The sequence below is a fragment of the Chelmon rostratus genome, chromosome 11, assembly GCF_017976325.1.
Source record: "Chelmon rostratus isolate fCheRos1 chromosome 11, fCheRos1.pri, whole genome shotgun sequence".
NCBI lineage: Eukaryota > Metazoa > Chordata > Actinopteri > Chaetodontiformes > Chaetodontidae > Chelmon > Chelmon rostratus.
Window position 1 is genome coordinate 5,886,631 of NC_055668.1, and position 23,183 is coordinate 5,909,813.

The 23,183-nt window shown below is 46.7% G+C and overlaps 1 protein-coding gene across 1 annotated transcript in view; it reads left to right on the forward strand.

The window, feature by feature from the left end:
• The window catches only part of LOC121613993 (adhesion G protein-coupled receptor A3), a 143,559-nt gene that overhangs the window by 89,360 nt on the left and 31,016 nt on the right, over window positions 1-23,183 (forward strand). The window contains exons 13-14 of the mRNA XM_041947751.1: window positions 6,991-7,201; window positions 7,743-7,951. Of these exons, the coding sequence (XP_041803685.1) occupies window positions 6,991-7,201; window positions 7,743-7,951 (420 nt within the window). The remainder of the gene's footprint in view (window positions 1-6,990; window positions 7,202-7,742; window positions 7,952-23,183) is intronic.

Below are 23,183 nucleotides of genomic sequence, written 5' to 3' on the forward strand. Positions count from 1 at the left end.
AACAATGACCACCAAAGCCATTACAGTTTTATTTTGTGCAGCTGAAGGATTAGTGGGAAGGGATTAATATGGTAAGAGGAGGCCATAAATATACAGCACTCGCCCCCTCTCCTTTTTCTGTGCTTTAATTTCCTTCCTAGATCCACTAGATGTGCCCTGGCGATGCCCGAGGGCATTTTCCAGGCAAGACGTCTCAATGCAAAATGAGAGAACAGGCCGTTGACGACAATCACATCTCTACATGATGCTAATAATACCTTAAATGCATTTAAGATAAGCACTACCTCTTTTTGATTTTCTTGTATAATTTCAAATTTGAAATCACTGGGCTGGTTAATAAAATGGCTCTATAACAGTTATAGATAGTTATAGTATAACTGACAATTACGAGCCCCTTTTAACTGTGCAGCACCACCTGATTGTCATCCATGTCTGAATGCTGCCATGTGACGTTCTCAGCCTTTGCCTTTCCACACAGCGTTGCTTAGCGAACTCCAGGCTGTGTGTGTGTGTGTGTGTGTGTGTGTGTGTTTGTGTGCATCTTGATTGGTTCGCTGCCTTCCTGCTGCAGGTTTCAGCTGGAAGCAGTCAGCCTGTTGCATCACGGTACCTCGATGACAGGACCACAGAAGCCCCGTGATGCTGTTTAGACGCGTGCGCGTGGAGGCGATTCATCTCCAAAGCTTTGTTCTCCTCGCCGTGATTTGTCTTCACTATGCAGACGGTGACGACCCCTCGACCCTTCCAGCGCCTCATTCATTTACACAGCAACAGGCGTGTGTAACGCAACACGAGGGATGATACGGTCTGAAGCTTAATGCCGCTACGTAGGAAAAAACCCTATAGAGCCGCTGCCTGTGGTAAATTACCATTAACGAGCAGCTCTCAAACCACTCGGTGACTTGCATCATCACGCTCGCGAGAAAATTACGCTGTCTTGGGGGTCGATCGAATCGCGTATAAAAATTTAATTGCGTCTGCTTTTTTAAAGGAATCTTTGAAATCTTATGCAGTTTGATCTCGGCTGAAGACGAGGGCGAGAGGGTGGTTAATCACGCTCCCAAACGGAGGTCTGCAGCCAGCCGTCCCACTGTAGCATGTTGTAATCTGGTTTTGCTGATGAATGACCCCCAGCTCCCCGCAGCCATGCATATTCATGCATACCCATGTTGATGTAAAGGCACTTCACATCACCAGCTAGCCCCCAACTCTGCCACTGTGGAGGGAAATTGTTAAGTCAGATTCATAAGCAGGTTACCATGGAGACACTTAGACAGCACTAGCTAGGTATAGCTTCTAGCCACTGAGTCATAAACGGGAGGCGGCACAATGGGACAACATATCTGAGCGGGTTATTACAACCAGCTAATACACACTATACATCATAGAAAGGACGTGTGTGTGTGTGTTTGCGTTACAGCAGTTGCATTCATCACAGCATGAACTTTGGGGTCGCGCTTGGCAGCATAATTATTTCATTGCAGCTAATTTGCGGAGTTCACCTTCTTCCCTCAAACTGCAAACTGTTCGATGGCACACGTTTACGAGATCAATACTTGGCCTTGGCTCGCCAAACCTGAGAGCCTGTCACCAACACCGCACGCGCGGAAAATCAAATAGCGACTGAAAAGTAATTGAATGATTCAATCTGCGGAGCACACACACCAGTTCACTTTCATTTCACCTCCAAGCCGAATCTCATATTACAATCTGAAAAGGCCCAAAGAGACCGCGATTGTTCTACCCCCCTCTCTCCTCAAATGGAGATCTGCTTTAATCACATTGTTCAAGTGGAGTGAACACCTTCTGGTTAAATCTGCAGCTCTGGTGGCAGCGCGAGGCACAGACAAGTTGTGACATTTTGATATCAGTGCAGTACAGTTGTCTCTGGCTTCAGACGCAGCGTGTCTGAAATAACACCGTCCGACAGGTGGAACAAAAGTGAGAAATCTATTCATGAATCAGTGGCTCGGCGTCACCTTGATCGTATCGCTCTCTTGTCATTTCTTCCCACCGGACCACTGACCCAAAACAAGTGAGGGCTAATCTGGAAGTAATTGAAAAAACAGAGCTCTTAGGTGTACTGAATTAAAGGGAGCTCGTACGTTTATCCATCCAGCAGCCCAGATAGAAGAGACGGGACCCCGCGGCCTAATCCAAACTTCCCACTATGTTTCCACCCACTTTGCGTGATGGCCAGCTGTTATTGCTGCACCAAATGACTGGCCATTAATCCTGTCTCCCCAGCCCTGCGGCAGAATCAAACACAAGAGAAACTGGGGGTGATAGTAAAGCACGACTCGGGCAGACTCCAGACGGACCGCGCCGCTGTTTGTGTGTGTGTGTGTGGGTGAAATCCTTCCTCGACCAACGGTGAAAGGGTGCATTGTTATGGGCCGGATGCTGACTCTTTTTTTGGGATTCCAGTCATGCCAATTCAGTCTTATTCAGAAACAGGCCAATTATAGCTTATTCGGCAGAATTCAGTGAGCATGTTGGTGAATAAACAGGTAATGAATGGTTTAGAGAGGGAATGAATGCTGTCATTGGATCTTTCTGTGGAGAGCATCATCCTCACCTCCAATGGACAAGAATATGAATTTACTTAATGAGGCATCCAAACTTTTTCTGCGTCTGCTCATTAACACTGAGGTAACAGAGACCCTGATGTCACCATCTCAGTATGTGGTGAGTTATTACTTATTACTGAAACACACTTCTGGAATATTATTTACTTGCTCTTCCAGATGCTTGTTTCACGTTGAACTGCTATCTCCTAAGCCAAAGCTTTCCAAGCAAAAACCAGAGAGGAAGCCTGCTCTCATCAAGAAACAGTCCCTTTAGGCGTGTCAGCTAAACTGGAATTTAACTGAAATGTAAATTGAAGATCAATGATGGAGTCAAATTTCCCCTTTAAGACATTAAAGACTGGTTGATACTAAATGGCTGGGTCATCCAAATTGCAAAACGACATATTCTCTCAAACACCATCCAGCAGAGGATTCTTCTTATCAGGCCACCGCTGCATTACCTGGAGAAATAAAACCCAAACTATCTGCACGGCTTGATACCACCAGAGGTAAATTACAATGTGTTATTTTGTGATTTGGGTGAACTGACCCCAAGAATAACTGGGAGATGACTCAGAGGACTGTTTTTTTTTCTTTGTGTGCCCGAATTGTGTTTTAGCATCACAGCTCTGCATGGAAGTATGAGTCACAGTCGTCTTTGCCTTCACCAAGAATGGGCATGTAGTGTAGGCTCCACTGACGTGGCATCAGGAGACCGATGAGACAGACTCTGATGATACGTTTCTGGTTACGGAGGAATATGACAATGAGAGAGCGAGTCATGCATTTGCATGAATTAATGCTGAAAGTCTGTGGATTTCCCTTCTAAGATCTGTTCTGTCTCAAAGACTTGGCTCCTTTAGGCTCATTATGAATCACCCTGCAGCTAATATATTAGTTTTGGTACTACACACAATGAATCCGTTCGTTTGTAATCCACAATGCCTTTTTAATCAAACAATGTTGTCCATCTGTTGCGGCCTCTCGGATGTTTTTGTGAAGACACAGCCCTGTGATGTGACAGTTCGAGTCAGAGCTGACTGAGGAGAGTGTCGCTGACAGCTCTGCCTCTCCAAAGAGCCTGATTTCCTGCTTCAAATCTGCTCAAACGGCCCCCACCCCAGCCACGCAACCTGTCTGGAGGAAACAGACTCTTGTTGGCATGGCAACCTTGTAGGACTGTTTAATTTCTCTTGATGAGTAATGCTAACTTCTCTACGACATAATAAAGCTGAAGAGGAAAAACGCCTTTTAGGCTGCGACCATGGCAATCACTTTTGTAGAATTCAGTTTCCTTTGCTTGTGTTTTTAATGTGGGGCATATGAATACATTCAAACCTGGAAAGTAGCTCCAGCAGAGGAGTGTGCGCGAGCTCTGGCTAAATGAGCAAACTGTGATTTATTTTCAGCCTTCAAAACATTATGGGTAGAAATGACCCCCTGAAGTTTCCTGATGTCTACCTATTTGTCATGGTCGCTGTGTCTTTGGCCACGTCGGCGCTGACAGGACCGCCGGTGATTAGAAAAAAGAAATATGCAAATCTCCCATCGTGCTCGTCAGCAGTTCCTCTCGGCTGGGGCCGAGCTCAGCGAGATGCCCTTTGAGCCAAATTCATTTCATTTAGAGTTAATTTCAAGTTGCCGCCTGCGCAAATAAATAAATGCATCTCTCCCACAGATATATCAACAAAGGCACAGAGCTGTAGCTCTTTTCTAATTTTGGATTAGACAATAAACAAAACACTTCCTTAATTTTCACCTCTTTGTCTAAACACACTCGACAGTAATCCCCCTGTGAAGCCGAGGAGCCATGTTTAAGCGTGATGTTTATGCTGTGATTTGGTGGCTGCCCCGGGTCAAACACCGCTGCTGTGTTTTGCCCTGCAGGCTGTTTCGCAGCTTTGTGGTTTCTATCAGGCAGGGCCGCGCGTCACGGAGCAGGTGGAGGAGGGCGGCGGGAGGGAGGCGGACGAGAGGGAACAGCCTGAAATAGGAGGTGACTGGCGGCATTCACCTGGATGCCCTCTGAAAGGAAAGGAATAAGGGGGGGGGGCTTGAGCGAGACGCGGAGGCCAGTGTGTGATTATGGTTACTAAGGCTACAGCATGCTGCCCGGCCGGAGAGGGAGGGGCTCGGAGGAAGGTCAGACGGCTGAGGTACAAGCAGCTAAATCAACTCTGAAGTGTGAGGTCCCTGGTGGTGTTGGGGCTGAGGAAATGTAGCTGTTTAGGTTGCTCAGGAGGAACGTAGATTGTGGCTTGGAACAGGACCTTGTGCACGCCGAGCTTGTAGCACACCCTCTGGGCTGTAAATCCCTTTGATACGCCACATAAAAGAGGATAAAAGATGTAAAAAAGAGATGAGGAGACAAGTATACGAGATAAGATTTCTTTCTGTGAGTTGCACGCCTTGAAAACGAAGGTCGCTTGACATCTGTGTTCGACGTATGAGGCGGGGCCCCTCGGACAGCGTGGAGGGCCCCGCGTTTAGCCCTCTCCCCTCTCCCGAATTGGCACAGATGCTCAAACCCTCCCCGCCTCCATCCCTGATGTCTGTATCCGACGAAACAGACTGCCGGGCTTAAGCTGTTTGGAGAAAGGAAATGATGCAACATAAATTTCCAGGCGAAGATCCTCTGTCTTTCTTCCTCTCCCCTCACATGCACGCTGCGGGATGAAAATCAATAGCCTTCAAGAGCGAGTCAATGCAGAAACTAATAGCGAACAAACCCGATGCTGTAAAATCACTGCTGGCTCCTCGCACACGATGGGCGTAACGTAAAGGAATAGTGCTTAGGCACGCCGTCGCTCTCTGTCGCCTATAGAGTTATTTTCCAGGATAAATCAAAACAGCTCAGACTGTCGCATCACATTTAACAACCACCCCAACGCTGCAGCCAGCGTAAGAAACATAAGAATTAACAAAGGCACTTTTGTTTAACCTGATTAAGAAATTTGGCCATCTTTCTCCCCGTCATTGATTGGGCTGAACGTCTGACTAAGCAGCTCCCCATTAACTGTACGGGCACTTAATGGGCATCCACATTCATCTCGGGCAGGAAGCTTCCCTCCCCTTTAGGCTCAGAGTGCTGATCCTCTCACGCTGGAGGGGTGACGAGACTGAAAGCCCCCTCGCAACAACGCCATTATCTTTATTGTGAGCGTGTGTCATCATCAGCCTCCTCACTGGCGTCGTTCTCCTTTCGGGTCACTTACTGGAAAAACAATGTGTGTGTTTTTGTGTCTTCCTGGAAATGCGTGATGCAGAATTCAAATCAAACAAAGAGGATTTCAGCCTGTTTTCTGCACTGTAAACTGCTTCATACACGGATGCAGTTCGATGACCAGAGGAGCACCACTTTTGTGAATAAAGCACAGCTGAGATCACGTGTGAAAGCCTCTCTTTTCTGTCTATGTGCCCTTGCAGCTACACCGTACTTCCCCCTCTGTTGTTATGTATGAAATATTGAACAGCCCCGAGCCCGTGCAGCTGATAGGATGCGTGGAGTGGAGCGTGTGGCCACATGTGTAGGTCATGTGACGGTTACACTTTGGAAGCCTTTTTTTAGGATTAAACTTGATCTTTTGGCAGGGTTAAGTGCTGCCTGTCCTGTCCTAAGTGCAGCCAGCCACCGGTCCACACACCCTTGAACAACATTTCTGTCCACCAGGGGCGTCGAATCACTAAAGCCTGAGCTGTGGCAAAGTTCCTGCAGCTGTTGTTATCATGCAGCTTCAAAAGCCTTGATCCTGATTTGAGCACAGATGTTCCTGGGACAGGACGGGCACAGACTCCGGCTGAATATGTTACTTCAGTATAGATTTTTTTTAGCTACAGGTCAGAACAGATCAGAGCCACTGTGGATCTTGAACACAACTCTGCTGAGATTTTTGGGAATGGCTGCCCAGGGTTTTTTTTTTTTTTTGGCTTGCTGTTACAGCAATAAAAAACTAGTTTGCAAGATCAGTTTGGATTCACTTGTGCTCAAAGATGGCGAGTACCTACACCTTTGACATACCCAAGCCACGCCATTCCTCCTAGAAACCCTTTTTTTCCCAAAAAATGTTACCAGGGATGTTTTGTCGGAGGTTCTCCAGTGTTTATAATGGGTGAAAAGAAGATAAAGTCAGACCGGTTGTCTCTTTAAATCAAGCTGCAGTGTTGATGTGCCCTCAAGCTGAAATGGTAAGAACCATTTCCACCTCTGCGGCAGGGAGCCTGACCAAATAGGCGCACTAGAGCGCTTCAAACGTGATTCTCATTCCCTTGGTCACTTGTGGTCTATGGTCGCTTCCACTCCTGGAGAGGAAAGCAGTTTGTCAGTCCTTTTTTCTGTGGGAGTTTTTTTTTTTTTTTCCTGCGCATCTCGGAGACATTATTTAATTTTTATTTTCCTCTCTTTTTTTTGTTCCATCCGCAGAACTCAGTGGCAGTCGCCTCAATCCATTTACCGCCGGCTGGTACGCCTATCTCCTCCTCTGCGCTGCAATCTGTTGATAACTCCACTTGCAAGCTGCAGTTTATTGTGTTTCGCAATGGGAAACTCTTTCCTTGCACGGGGAATTCGTCAAATCTCGCAGACGATGGGAAGCGTAGGAGCGTTTCAACACCAGTTGCTTTCACCAAATTAGGTAAGAGGAAATCCATTTTTATCATCATGCCCGTGATGTCAACGCTATACTGTATTGCCACTCGGACTACATGTTTACACACACCCGCACGCGCGCGCGCGCACACACAAACACACACAGTCTCAGTTTGTTCTGCGCAACATGTTGACACACACACGCTTGCCCGCCTGGTGTGCATGTTGCTGGAATAAATCCAAACTCAGTGTCTCCGTGAGTGTTTTCAATCGTTTCAGTTAATGAAATAACATCACTCTGCACTTCACTGCTGCATTCATGTCTCTGTGGGGGGAAAAATGGCTTCTTCAGGCTTCTGTTCGAGATGAAAGTTTACCTGCAACACTTCACACAACAGTCTGTCAACTGCAGTAACAGTCTGACACTTGAGCAACATAATGCGCGCGCGTGCGTGTGTATGCGTGTGTGTTGTGCATACAGGAGTTTGGCATGTGAATGCGCGCGCTCATGTCCACGCTTCTTTGGCCACAGCACTTACAGACTTTCCGCTTGGTTTCCTTAATTGAATGTCTTGCTTTTGTTGCAGATGGGTGCAGCCTCGGGAGCGCCGTGCACTCCGTTACTATCGCTCTCAGGCACTTCGCACTGGGTGTAGACCCCACCGCAGCCTATTGGGATTTTGACCTGCTGGATGGACACGGTGGCTGGAGGGCAGAGGGCTGCCACATAACAGGCTCCGGGGGCAACACGACCACTATTCATTGCACCCATCATAATAACTTTGCTGTGCTAATGGTGAGTAGTCTACTGTGTGGTACCAGTGTCATTCATTCTAGCACAACCATGCCCCCACATAACGTGTCTGCCACTGCTTAGGGTCTATTATGGATCAAATGCACCATGGAATAGATGGAGTCACGTGTTTTAAGAAGCACTTCATGCAGGGACCTCTAAAAGCTTCCTTTATTGTTGCTCTTCAGCAGCGGGAAAGGATTTGTCAAATGCGCTACGGGGATTTATTGGCTTTGGAGTGTGCGCTACACTAAATTCCCCCATATCCTGGAAATGAGAAGTTGCGTGTGTTGTATAGTCTGCCACCTTTTTCCAAAAAGCAGCACAGCAGCTGAAATAGAAGCGATGCTCAAGAGAAGGAGCGCCGTGTCAGGAGCTATTCGCCTCCGAGCGCAAGTGGTGTGCTAATTGGCTGCAACCGTCGCCGAGCGAAAAATGTTGGACTGCAAAACGTAGCATCGCTCATCTGTGTCGCTCAAGTTGCCGTCGACGCCGCCGAGATGCCCTCTCCCGACGACGTCCCTCTGTCCAAATTGATTTCATGAGGATAATACCAAAAGCGCAATGGCATCGCATCGCCCAGTCGCTCCGTAGAGCCGCTGCGCCTGGTCCGCTCTTTTGGATGAAAAGAAATCCTCCGGATGTTTACCGAAGAGTGGGATTCGTTAGACTGGGAGGTCAGTTCTCAGTAGAGCATGGAAAGTGTTGTGCTTGAGATGTCGGTGCTTTCCGAGTTGCCTTTTTACCTGCATATTTTATGAAGCCGCTGTTCAATTCCGTTGTTGTTCGTGCTCGTAAGCTGGCTCGAGAGGGGGGGGGGAAAGCCGCATAGGAATGGGAAAGAGTTGGGTACAGAGGGAAAGCGGCACACAAAAACGGCATGGGGTACTCTGAGGGAGAGAGTGGGGCGTCTGTGGAGAATACTAAGCTGTTGTCAGAAGCAGAGCAGATGTCAGATTATCATTGTGCATGTATTTTTCTCACAAACACGGGCTTGGGGAGGCGCACCGTCAAATGGGCACCTTGTGGCTGTCGGAATGAGGCGAGATCGGCAAATTCTGTCAAATTTGCTGGCAGCAGATCGATTTGAACTTCAAGACACGTCCGACAAGTAGAAGGCAGTGGTAGCGGCGGTGGAAAGCCGTCACAGGAATGTCCACATTGTGGTCTTACGTGAGCGTTTGCGCCGGGGATTGCGCGTCTACTAATGCAGTCACCACACCCGCCTGGTCTCTGCAGTGCCCGAGAAAAGGACCCTTATTTACGGACTCGTGACATCATTCTCCTGTTGGCCTCGTCTAAAATACAGTATATTGCAACAATGACCCTTTTAGCCAAGCTTCTGCAAGTACTAGACCTGTTGCATAATCGTTTCATGTTAAACTGAGAGGAATTGCTTATTACTGCTTGACTGCAAGTTGTCCATTTTTAATTTACAGTATTTGCAAGTGAGGAGCCTCCATCAGCGGAGCTCTCATTTGGAACTCATGCAGTGAACGAGCTGGAATAACATTAAAGCCGCTGCTGTGGTGCTCTGGAGGAGATTCAGGGGAGCAAGTTGCAAAGTGTATATGACCAAAGTTCGACATTTCAGCTGCTGTGGCGGTGTTAGGAAAGGTGACAGAGGCGTTTGCATGTTGTGAGTGTGAAGTGTGTTTTGCACCCTGATGTCAGCACTTACGCCGGCGTCTAATAAAGCTGTATCACCTTCCTCGCTTCTCAATGATGGAGCCGAATTCCTCCTCAGATCAGCTGTCTGCAGTGTACAGTGGAAGAATCCATCTCATGATGCATCTGTGATGTTGAGCAAACTGACAGAGGGTTAGCCACAAAGCATGACAGCTTTGAAAGATGAATAATGCAACGAAATCATTTCAAAGAATATGGGTGCTGGTGGTGGTGGTGGGGGGGTGATGCCTGAAAGGCACAATGCAATATCCAATTCCTGTTGATCCAGACTCTTTCACATTCATTCCTTATGGGGGCTAGAGTGTGTGTGTATGACTTTGCGTTTGTGTGTGCATGTGCATGTGTTTGTATGTAGATGTGTATTACTCATGTTGTGGGCACATTAATGTGTTTACACATTCGCATTTTGAGGACTTGCCTTCCTTTTGGGGACCAACTGCCAGTCACCATAATGTAAAATGTTCATTTTTAGGGTGAAGGCTTGGGTTAAGGTTAGGGTACGTTTATGGTGAGGGTGAGAAAATGAATAGAAGTCAATGTCTAGGTCAGAAGTGGTGGAAACACAGCTGGTGTGTGTGTGGATGATTAGTCCACAAATAGCATGACAGCACAAAACGATTGTCCCTGGGGACTGAGGTTTAGGATATAAGAAGTACTTTAATAGAATTTTTTTGACTTGGCTCTGGAAGAATTACATGGTGGCTGGCTTTGTGATCAGAATGCCAAATAACCTATTCAGGACAGGATCTGTGTGGAAAAAGCTCAGCAGCAACAGCCCATAGAGGTTTTGCTTGGGTGTATGTTATACTCCCCCTGCTGTGGATTGTGAACCTCGGTCATCATGCTATCATTGTGTTGCTCTTGCATTAGGAAGCAGGGGAATGACTGACCTGTTACACTAAAGCTCTGGGGACAGATGTGAGTGAGGCGCTGAAAGACGCCATGACTCCGCGTGGGGCTATTTTTTATTTCCTGCACTGGGCTGAACTCGAGGCTGTTAGAAAGCAGCCGCTCCAGATTTCAGCACCGGGGACAGTTCCCATGCATTTCCCCGTCTCCCTCCACCCCCCTCCTCCTCCACCTCCCGCAGGCCTGTGTCTGTCTGAAGGGAGGGCTGACTCACTCGTTTACAGCAATGCAGCCTCATCATCTGTCTTCATCGCAGTGACAGGCCTCACCCCCCCACCACCCGCCACCCTCCTTTAACCCCTCCAAAACACGCACCTCTTCTGCGGGACCACACCGCATTCTTGCTGTCTCACTTGCAGCCAATTCTGTTTATTTATTTATTCACCGAGGTGATAACGCAGATGAAGGAGTAACATTAGATCGCTGCAACGCTCCACACTGTTTAATATGCAGGAGCAGACCTTTAGAACGAGAGACACACGGAGGGGGTGGCTGGCTTTTATACGTAAGTATCCAATCATAACAAAAGCCCTAAGGCCACGGACCAATAAGAAAAGAGCTGTTCAGAGATGTATCCCCACACATTTTACAAGATATAATGAATATGTAAGGTGAAGTGGATTCCTGGAAACAAGAGGCTCCTGTAGTGATGGCTCTGCATCACAGCTTAGGCCAGAACAGGTGACGTGTTGAACATGGTGGAGTCTCATGCAGCGTGGATGTAGTTGTGGATGAAGGTGTCTGCAGTTGAAAGTGGATATTATTGGTTATTGTTGATGGTTTGCAGGGAAGACGATGGAAAAGACAGATAAAGAGAGAGAAGGGGAGTCAGAATGGGCCAGTGGTGGAAAAGTGTTCAAATCCTTTACGTCAGTAAAAGTACCAGAAAGTTAATGTAAAAATACAGCTAGTAAGATTTCTGCGTTCAGAATCTCATTCAGGTACAAGTACAGAAGTATTATTAGCAAAATATAATTAAAGTATGAAAATTCTGCAGAAAATGGCCACTGAGACTGATAAATTGTTTGTGAACGGTGTTTAAGCAGCATTTAACTCTTGGAGCTTAGTTGGAGCTAGTTTGAACTACATTATAGTACCCAGAATTCAGTGTTTTAGTCCTCCGGTTCCCAACCAAGGAACTGGACCCACACAAAGTGTCACATGATCAATAAATGTGTGGGGGCGTGAGATGACATATATGTATGACATTCTTACCTATTTGGCCCTCTAACAGTCCTTTAAATGATTTAAATGTCCAGGAGGGAAATGTCTCTTATGGTGGAACTGCTGTGGTGGAAATGTGACACAAGGCCCCAACTGATTGCTTTTCTATGAGGGGTCTCAAGCCGAAACGTTTGGGAACTGCTGGTTTAATCACATGTTAATCTAAAAAGTAGCTACTATCTAGAGCTGTCAAATAAATATGGTGGTGTTAGAAGTTCAATGTTTCCCTCAGAAATGTAGTGAAGCACTGTATTAGAGTAAATGTATTTAGTTACTGTCCACCAGAGTCGATGTGTAAATACTAGCAGGAGAGGAAGTGGTTGTCTTATTGCAGTCAGGGACCACTGATACAAACAGCTGAGGGGTCCAGGCCTGCCTTTTGTCACTGTGGAAGCCATTTAATTAATATAAATAACTGTAATACCTTCTTTTGAATCAGCGTTGACTTTAAACGAGTTCCTGAAATCAGCTGTAGAATCCAGATTTTGTTCATTGGCCTCTTTTCTCAACCCGTGGTCGTCGTGCTGTTTCAAAATCGCCGAACAGACCACAATTCACTTGTCTTCGCGGCTGCGCCTCCATCTTGAACCAAACCAACCAAGACAGGATCCCATCTTGATACATTAGTTCTCATTGGCTGATCCTTCCACGGGCTCGATACCGGTGTGACATTACTGCCGACTGCTGGGGCTGACCACGACGTCTTGTCTCCCATACGGAGGAACAAAATACAGGAGAATTTCTGTGTGAGCCCATCCATCAGTCCTCTGAAGCGTTTATCCTGATGACTGCGAGAACGCAGGAATAATCAGGCCGCTCTTTACCAACAGTATATCAGCTCTGCCTTGTTTTTTGCTGCCATGCTTATTGCCTCCTGAATCACTATTATTGTCACTCAAAAGGTAGCAACTTAGAGGAAATGAAGGATGAATGGACGGAGGTGGGATCAGAAAGCCGTCCGTGCTCCAGCCTCGAAGAGGAGACGCCAACTGATTGGATTACATTCTTCAAAAACAGTTGTTTATTCAGATTCAATCCACATGCGGCGCTTTCTCGTTTAGCAATTCCGGCTAACACACACGTACTGTAATTTGTGCGGGGTACGTGCCGCTAATCGAAAATAACCTCCTGGCAGCTCCTGGAAGCACTGTGTTTTCTTATTTATGCCTCATTTTCTCTGTCTGTTTTTCAGCGTGTGGCAGTTTCAAAGTTGTGCGTCCTCATTAGTCTTTTGTCCACACACTTGCTCAGGGCAGACATAACGAGACGGCGAGCCAGTTTCCAGCGCTCGCCCACGAGCTCCGGCCTCACTGGGGCCAACTTTCTCCTCGTGCCCCGGACTTTTCTCTCCTCCGAGGCGTTTTCATACTAAAGGCGCTTTGGTTTGGATTTACAGTGATAATGACGATGACCTGTTTAGATATGCGGCCGCGTCTCAAAGCACCGCGTTGGCATTTTCTGTTGATGTGCGTTGTAGTGGTGAGAGGAAGAGGGATGGGGCGATGGCAGGCTGTGATATCAGCAGAGGGGCGAGATGCCTCGTGGGTGTGTGTGAGCTGGCAGTGGATTAAAAAAACAAGCAAGGCCTGTGTTAGAAGAACAGGGCAACATACAATACACACCTCTTAGCCTCTGGAGAGCTGTTTTGATACCAAAGGGCTCTTGCAAGAGCAGTAAAGTGGCAACAAGATTCCAGGAAGTCGCTGCTTCCAGCCAAGAGACAGCGCAGCACGAAACCCGTCATAAAATCATAACCTGTTATTTCAGTCGCTATAACATGTTAATTAGTGAGCTTTAGATTATAAAACAAGCTGTTTAGAAGGCTAGCTGTTTGCAGTCTCTTTTTGCTAAGCTAAGCTAACCATCTGCTGGCTTTAGCTTCATATTTGCCTAACAGACAAGAGAGTGGCATTGATCTGCTTTACCTCCCAGCAGGAAGGCACATGAGTGTATTGATATATACTTGACAGTGTTTCCACTTGATTTTGGGGCCCACTGTTTTAGTTACAGTTGTTGGTAAAATCCTAAGAGAGGCCTCTTCTCTAAATTGTGACGTGATGTTCGGTGGTTGTGGGGTAAAACCGCAACTGTAACTCAAAGAACCACACAGTGTTGCACAGCGTGCTTTGTCATAATTACGCAGCTTACACCAATTCATAGCGCGACTGCTAATTGTTTGTCCCACTTAGCGTCAGCTACCTTTCACCCTTTACCTCGCCCGCACCCGTTCCGAACGCCGCAGCCGACAGACGAGCGCTAATCCACCTCCGCCCGCGAGCCGGCGGCCACGCTGAGGCTTAGTTCTTGCGCTGTGCTGTGTGAACTAACAGCACATGAGTTGAGGTTTGGCTTGGGTTAATATTTAATAAATGCACTCATGTTCCATTTGTAAGCATTAACTGAAATCTGATGTCAGGCATGATTACTTTAGCACATGGGGATTGCTTTGTGTTTGTGTGTGCGAGGGGGGGGGGGCAGGTGCCCGCTGAAACCACATCGCCACTGCAGACTTTTTTTCTGATGCTACTGTTCTCATTTAACCTCAGTGTTTGCTGACTGCGGACTTGCTTTGGTGTGAAAGGGGAACACTCTGGCTCATCCAGCAGTTCCCTCCTGTACTCCCAGAACAGATTGCTGCTGGCCAGTAACCTGACATGTGATGCAGATTGTTTTCTCCCTGACTAATGAGTTCAGAGCTCACAGACCACCATTTATCTCAGACATCAACAGCTTTGCCCTGGCATTGCTAGAGTAAGCCAATATTTACTATTGGCCCTTTTCCCTGACGCTCTGTATTGAATGCTCTATTTTTAATGCAGTGTGTTCCCCACTTTTAGCCTGCATACAGATTGCATTGCTTTAACCTATTGTTATTCAAATTATGCATGCTCCTCAGCTAAGTGTATGAAAGATTATAATAGTGCTCCTTGCAGCAGAAGGGATTGTTGCACTTAAGGTGCCTGCCTACGTGTATGTGTGTGTGTGTGTGTGTGTGTGTGTGTGTGTGTGTGTGTGTAAAGAAAGTTAATATGCTGTTCGGTGGTCTCACGGTTCTGATGTTGTTTATATACAGTCACTGATTAACTGGCAGCTCGAATTGTGCTTGGTTTTTCAGCGAGAGGCAAACCGCTTGCTTGAAATGTAAAACTGTCCTTGCTGACGATCAGTGTTTATGAAAGACGATGATGCGGACGCATTTTGATTTTATTTCCAACTTGATGATTTTGGCACACGTTTTCTCAAACAATTAGTCAGATATGAACACTTGGATGAGCTAAAAATGAGTTGTTTGTTGTTGTTTTTTTTATGGCAGTACTGCGAGGACTCGCGTACATCTGCTGCAGTGCCTGTGATTAGTCAGAAATGATTAAAATGAAACAGTTCCCGCTCGTGCGTTCGCATGTGACAGAGGGCAGTCGACATGCATGATTCATGTCCCGAAAACACTGTCGGTACACGCCGTCTCGACCAAACAGTGCTCAAGCAAAGAGAGAGACAGAACTGTTCACATCATAATATGGCATCTGATCTGAAATTGTCCTTGTTCAAATGTCCCCCCACCCCCTCCGCCAACACCACCACCAGCTGTTCCCTAGTCGACAGTGCGACCCTCTGTGAACCCCAGAGACAGCTTGGTAGAAATGAGGGCATGCCATGTAAACAGCCTCTCTCTCTCTTCCTCTCTCCCTCTCTCCCTCTCTCTGCCCCTGTTTGAGTTTCTGTCACTGGCTTTCAATTGGGCGCTGTATCTGTGCGCTGCATTTAACCGAACCGGACAGCACCTCATTTGCACAATGCCGGCCAGTCTAGACAAACACATTAACAGCTTATTTTTTTTCTGTATTAGAGAAGTGTAGAAAGTGATCCAGCCCTGTGGCTGGCTGGACGTTTGGCCGGCTGGCTGCATGTCCACCTCAGGTGTCAGCCAAGACGGCAGCTCCCAGGATGCTCGCCTCTGCCCCTCTATTTCACTGCTGCCGCCGCTGCTGCCAGGCCCCGATTAGCAAAAGTATATCACCACAAAAGCAGAAAAGGCCAGGGGTTAGAGGCGGCCGTCATTTTCATAATAGACCTGAAAAAATTAAACATTTGCAAGTGGTTTATTGTATGTCATGGCATTTTCTGCCACAACCAGTCATGATCACCAATGACCTATGACATTTAACCTCCTGGCCTAATGCTTTGTAAGACTACATTCTTCTCCTGAGCACAAGGAGAGTACAGCCATGCCCTGCAGCTGCGTCTTTTTTTAATCTACTGTAAGGGTGTGGAGCTGCTGCTGCAGCTGTTGCCGCTGCTTCTGCTGCTGCTGCTGCTGGTGGTTGCTAGGCTTGTTATTAGGCAGCAGCTATTGATGCAATGTGGCCCCCTGTGCACTCCTAGGAGGAAGATAAGGACAACAGAAAATGAGACTCGCGTCATTTGAAGGGGGAGCGATAACACGGCAGGCGAAGGGGTCCGTCTTTTGGCAAGGTCTATCAGCGGCCCTTCAGATTTTAGTCAGAGGTCTCACAGTGTTGATTTTTTTAGGATGTGATGTTCATGTATACGTTTCACTGTTTCGTGCAGGACAGTATTCTCTTGTTGGCTGTGGTTCTGCTGCCAAGGATTTGTTAGATTACACCCAACCTTTCAAACTTTTCACAATTTTCCATTTTTTCATATTCAATCATGCACTTCAAGACCACCTGATGTTATCTTGGACAGACAATTCCACATACAGAGCAGAACACACATGCATTCATGCACTCTGATAGGACGCACCGAGAAGCAGTACAAACCATCCATTTAGCGAGTAGGGAGCAGACTTAAATGATAACTCCGGTGACATTCATTTTTTTTCCTCTTGTCTACAAATCCAGTGAAAAGACCAAAAACCAACAGTGAGTATTCCCTGCCTGTGAAGCCGAAGGGTGATAAACCTGTAGCTTATTCCTCTGAGCTCCGCTGTTATCCAAAAACACATCACATGGGTGACATGTTCCGTCAATACCATTTTATATTTATATTTTATTCAGTCAATTTCAAATGCACCGTCCTGACACTGCAGATACTCACTAGTGCATATTAATCCGCAGCTAAAAATAGTCCCAATAAATCCAATTATTTATTCCTGTTTGAGTAACATTTGCTAAAACTACAGTTCCCAGCTGTTTTCAGAAATTACTGAGCCTTTTTTTAAAAATAGCGAGTCTTTAAAGATTTACGTCCACGTTCGAGGCAAATGGTCTTGGGACAGATTACCACAGACAAGTAGGATTATTGTGGTTGTGGTCTTTTCGTGGGATTTGTTGACAATAAGAAAAACACTAAATAATGCCAGCTACATCCTTGAAGGAGGATTGGAACTAGCCTTTTTGACTATTTAGATCTTGGCTCACAAGAGGATGGATCATATAACTACGGGGCTGTAGCTATCATTCTGGACTATATGAACCGGCTTGTGACAACGGTTGGTGGAAGACAAAAGGTAGAGTAATCAGCTCAAGTCAAATTCCGTTTAAGCCCAATATCACATATAATGTCTCATGATGCTTTACAGGCAAGCAACAAGGCACAACTCCTCAAACAACCACAGCACATGAAGGGAAAAAAGGAAGAAACCTCAGGAGAGACTATTCAAAGAGAGATTCTTCCTCCTTGGACAGCGGGGTGTGCAAGCTGCTGTAGGTGGAAAAATGGCTTTTGAAAATGAACAGAAAACTGGAGCAGTAACAGAAGAAACACGATAGGCAGCAAATGGATTATAATTGAACAATATGATCATACAATCTGTAATCTGAAATAAGAAGTCCAATTAAGTAAGTCTAAGGGAAGGCTCCAGTGCAATGAGGCCAATACAATAAGTCCACGACAGATCTAATATCAGGTCTTCAAATTGTCTCCAGCTGGGTGGGGTCAGTGGGCAGTTTGCAGTAGAGGCTTTTCCTTGATGCTGCAGAACGCAACAATGTCGTCTTTATCGATCTCAACAGAGATCCATTGAAATGGACAACAAATTCCCATTTCTCTCTGTCTCCATCTTGCCACTAGCTCATACGTGCCATTGCCATGCGTGTTCCAGAGTATGTCAGAGTGGGGGAAGATACAGGTATGTCTGAAAATACACGTCAGAGTGACTGAATGCATGATTACAGCTCCATAGACGGGCCTTCTTATCGCTGTGTTTCAAATCCTAAACTCTGAGCGATGCACTCGGGCATCAAAGGTGAAAACTAATCTGAGCGGTGAAATTCCCTCCTGTTCCTCTGCCCTGACGCTTTGCCGTTGCCTTACAAATGGGCCTAACGAGATGCAAACATGTAAATTGCCGGTGGAGGAGATGGAGCGTCCACTTAGGTCTAAATGGCACAGATAGCACAACTGTCAGATGGTGAAATGGAACTGGGCTGAGATCACGGCAAGCAATCTGTAATCAAAAATGGAGGAAATTGCATCGCAGATGGGGGGTGGAGGGATGGGGAAAGAGGCTGGGGGAGAGATCTGAGTCAGACATACAGTACAGTAGCTTCCTGGGCTGAAGAGGTAATGACTTACCTATCTGCTCTTCTCTCTCCATCTGTCTCCACAGTTTTTCTCTATATAATCACTCTTCATATCCTTATCTCCCCCATCACCGCTCTCCATTGTTGTCACTGCTACGTACAAGCTGTTTTCTGTTAGATGCACTACCTAACATATTCTTCATGCATTTAGTCTTTGCACGGTTGGCTGCATTCATTCAGGAGCATCCCTCACCCCTCCCGTTCCCTCTCAGCAAGTCTCTCTCGGGGGGCTAAACGCTGCCACAGTTAGAGAACATGGCAGCAGCAGTCCAGCACTGGTTACACTTCCTGACAGCACTTCAAACAGCATCTCTACAAAGCCGTTTGGGGTTTTTTTAAGCCGTTTGTTTTTGCTTTACAGGGAGGTGGTGGCAAGACCCCTCACCGGCAAACATGCATTTTATTCCAAAGAGATGTGGTAACAGTGCGGCTTCTGTTGCGATACAAATAGAGCCATTAAATGCCCAACATTACACAGTTGCTTTTTATGTTGTCAGCCAGCACAAGAAGGGCTGTTAGAGGTTTGTAGTGGAGACAGAGAAAGAGCCGCTGAAAATGGTGGACAGCAACAGATGTGTGTTTGAGAGAGAGAGCTCTGTAAATGCACCAGCGTGGCGCCGTTAAGCACCACGCAGACAAACCCTAAGCTTATTTACCTGCTGAGACCTCCATCGCCAGAGAGCGATGCATTCTGTTAGAGGGGCTGTTTGCATTGTTTTGCTTGCAGAGGCAGGGTTTACAGTGCATCCTCTCCGCCGCGCCGTCCTTAAGTGTTAACGGAGCAGAACCCGTGGAGCGCTGCCCTATTCTCATCCATTGTTACAGGACAAAAATGGCACGTTTCGGTTCAGCGTATTGACCTGCATGGGAGCGATGTGCGGGCCGGCGTAATGTATGCTCCCACTCTGTGTGCTGAACAGCATGCCGTCTCAGGGAGCTGAGAACAGAGCGTGAGCAGTGTGTGTAAGAGGGCCAAGGTGTTACTGGCATGTTACTGGCACTCTGTGTGTGTGTGTGTGCTTCGATTTGCCCTTGTGTGTGCTTCCGTGTCCACGCCTGCGACTGTGAGTGTGTGTGTGTGTGTGTGTGTGCACGCACACATTTGAGAGCACACACAGAGCACTGTCCATTGACCATTCTGTAGTGTGTAGTAGCGATTGGAAGAGATGAGTCACCCCGCTCAGACAACACCTAGTAACCATCTCCACGTCTCTGCACACACACACGTACAAAGACGACGAGAGGCATGATGTTGGCAAGGCTCTCAGGCTTGTTCATATATTCACTTTAAAACGACAATACAGACTCTTTCCAACCTGCTCCTCCTCTCAGATTTATTTCTACTGACTCAATTCAGACTGAGAAGATGGAAGGTTTTGTCACAAATATGGAGGAGCAGGATTTTTGGGTCAAAGTCTGACCAGATGCCTGCTAAACTAATGGCTTTCCCATCAACCCCAGCTGTGTTCAATGCGTATTAGCAAATGTCAGCATGCTAAGATGCTGAACTAAGATGGTGATGCATGTCAGCATTGTCGTTGTGAGCATCATGGATGTGGAAGTTAGCATTTAGCTCATAGCACGGCTCTGCAGCCTCACAGAGCCACTTTCATGGCTGTATGCTCATAGTCCTGTTGTACTTGTTGTGCAAAAAACATTTATACAATGCCCCTGCCAACTGACGTCAATCAACCTGCCGCTAATAATAGCATCACAAATATTCAATAAACACCTCTCTGAAACAGTTTGAACAAAAACCGAATGGCACAACCTTCATGATTGTATTAGACTGCATTAGTTTCAGCTGGGTGTACCTGATAAACTGCCAACTGAGTGTATATTCAATAAGCAATGTGAAAGTATTTGAATTCAATATTAGATCCAAAGCTGCTAAAAGGCTATTGAAGCCCAGCCCTACATGGAGCATGTCAGCGTATCAAGCCTTCTAGAAAAGCGGAGGTCCTTCATAAACCCCAGTCAGCCTGTGGTCAGACTGGGTAGCTCCCAGTGGCCAGCGTGAGAGTGAAAGGAGGCGTCATGCTCAATGCATCTTTCCTGGATAAATAGAAGCTGAAGAAAAAGCTTATTCCAGTGCCTCCACCCTGCATTAAACAGTAGTCTTCTCCCCGCTTTCACATTTGTTCGTATTGATTCATTCTGCAGAGTTGAGTATTCACGTCTCTTTGTTCCATTTGTAGAGGAGGGGGGGGGGGGTGTAGCCTACAGTGAATTATGAGCTTGTACTTTGTTTGCAAGGTTGAGCTGTGCACCAGGCTCATTTATTTGATAGTCACACTTTAAATATCTCCACAGAACAGCGATTACAATAACTTCTGTATAGGAATTTGAATAGCCTAAAGCTAAATACAACACTTCTAATCAGAGGCTCTGGAGAAATTAATGCTAATGAAACAATGCCCCCTTGATGTTTGAAGAGATAGATACAGCGCGGCTGATGTGTCTGAGCCCCAAATGACAGTGCTCATCTAGAGGGGCTTCATCTTTTATGCCGAGCGAGGTTCCTCATCAGCTCATAATGTTTGTTGATTTGATGGATGTGCACTTGATTCCATGTGATCTGATTACCCGTTTCGCGATGAGCCTTGTTTGCCTCCGCTGTTGAACACTCGCCGGCGCGAGGTTGCTGATTACGAGCATGACCGTATCTCAGAGCGACGGGCTGAGTGACAGCCACAAGGTACAGCTGAAACACTGATGACCTGCGTTAATGGTGCATGACCGTTTTTCTGACTGTTGTCAAGTCCAGAGGTTATTCTGTCGCGCCGCCGTCCCGTCTCTCTCTGTTATCCGGTGGCGTACGGGCAGGCTGGAGTGGGTTTGATTTGCACACTCACTCCGGTTCTGTTCCAGCGTTCGCGCGGCCACTCAAGGATGATGAAATACAGTGCTGGATGGGAGCTGGGAGCCCGCAGGCTGTTCACTAGAGGATTTTAATTTTGTTTTTCCCTCACTCCCTTTCTCTTCCCTCTCTCCCACAATGTTTGTGCATTCTTGCGTGCACCGATGTGATTACAACAGGGAAAGGAGCACATTTGCGAGGACATATGTCACAGATTGTCTTACAGATTCTGCGATTTCAACGGCATCAATTAAAAGCGAAATGCATTAAATTTGCAAGAGTGTGGGAATTGTTTGCCTGCAGGTTCTATAGGCCGTTCAGCTCGTCTTCATAACCAAGTGCAGGGCTAAAACAAGATGCTGAGCCTGTAAGTCCTCTCAGATCAACAGTGTGTTTGTCCCATTTTATTTTGCAGGCCTGATAACCTTGCACCCACTGTGCCTGTGCGCCGAGATTATGGATCAAGTTTAATTGACTCTGGTAATCTGATTTTGGCATGGGGAGGGAGGATCCTGGATTAAAGTTGTAACTACAACACAAACAGGGGATCAGGGGCCTGTTTAGCTGCTGAGGCTAGGGGACAAGGGAGGCATGTTTAGACATAACATGCCACCGCTAATCCAGAATAGGCTAAGCTAAAATGCCCTGTATGGTAATGCTGTTGCATCTCTGTAATGAATTGCGCTGTCAGAGAGCCGGTCACATGGTCCTGCCGCACAGACACAGTAATGAAGTAGCCATGGTGCTGTGATGTAATACAATAGCAGTAATGACAATAACTAGAGTGGAGGAATCACATTTGAAGCTGGTTGCTCCTGTCCCCAGCTCACATTCCGCTGTTGGCTTCTGCAAGGAAGAGTACAACAGGGAAGAATAGTTTAGAGCATGCTGCGAGCTACGCCAATGGCCTATCAGTCATCATGACAGCCGGGCCAACAAGGGAATTGCAACTTTACAGTCTGTATCTGTTGCGCTGCACGGTGAGATCTATACATAACTTGAATATACAGGACAGGAGTCAATGTAAAACTCAAACATAGCAGCAGCCGTCAAGACACATATACAAGAAAATCTGCACAGGCTTTAAAGAAAATGATTAATAGGTGTAATGAGAACAGTGCTGAAAAGCTGTTGTCAGTGTTCGGTATACGTATTCTGCATTGATCCCACTCCAGCTTTCCCTTCTGAATGTGCTGCAGCCGTTTGGCCCACATCACCCCAGGAGCATAAACACTGCATCTAGGAGCCATATGAACAGTTTGTTCAGGGCACCCCGTCGTCCGCCTCGCTGTTCTTCTTTGGGCCCATCCGTCTGCTGAAAGGGACGATCTCCCTTCATCCTTCTTCCTTTTTTCCTCTCTATTCTCTCCCAGCTCGGCCTGCTGTAAGGTCTTTTTTTTAACCTTTATTCGTCCAGGGGAGGGTTCTGCTGAGCATGCACGCTCTATTCCAGCTTTGCCCTTCTTCGCTTTCATGCTATGCTGCTGCAAATGCTGCCCCATAAAATGGCAGTTCCTCTGCTGCTGGCCCCTGAGCAGCTGCTCGGCACCTTGCACAAAGGTACCTCTGTAGTAGCTGCTGAGGCACGGTTGTTAGTCATTCACTTTCAGCCAGCCTGGTTCTCCCAGCCAGCCAGCTTCTTCTCAAACCTTTAGGCTACTGCTGTCCTTCTTCGTCTGCTCTCGTCCACCAACACTTCTGTTCGAAATGTTTGTCAGTCCCATGGAATTGTCTTGAATAGAATTATTGTTTGTTTGTGTGTTTTTTGATGAGTTTCTTAATTAATCAGTGTGTAAAATGTCAGGAAGCGATGGGAAATGGCTGTCACAATATGCAAAAGCCCAAAGTGGCATCTTCACTTTGCTTGTGTAGTCTGATGGCATTAAATTTACAGTAATAAAAAATAGAGCACATGCTCCATTTGGAGAAGCTGGCACCTGGAAATGGTGATTTTGCTCGAAAAGCTACTTAAATTCTAAACATATAGTGTAGGGGCCGATCGTCTACA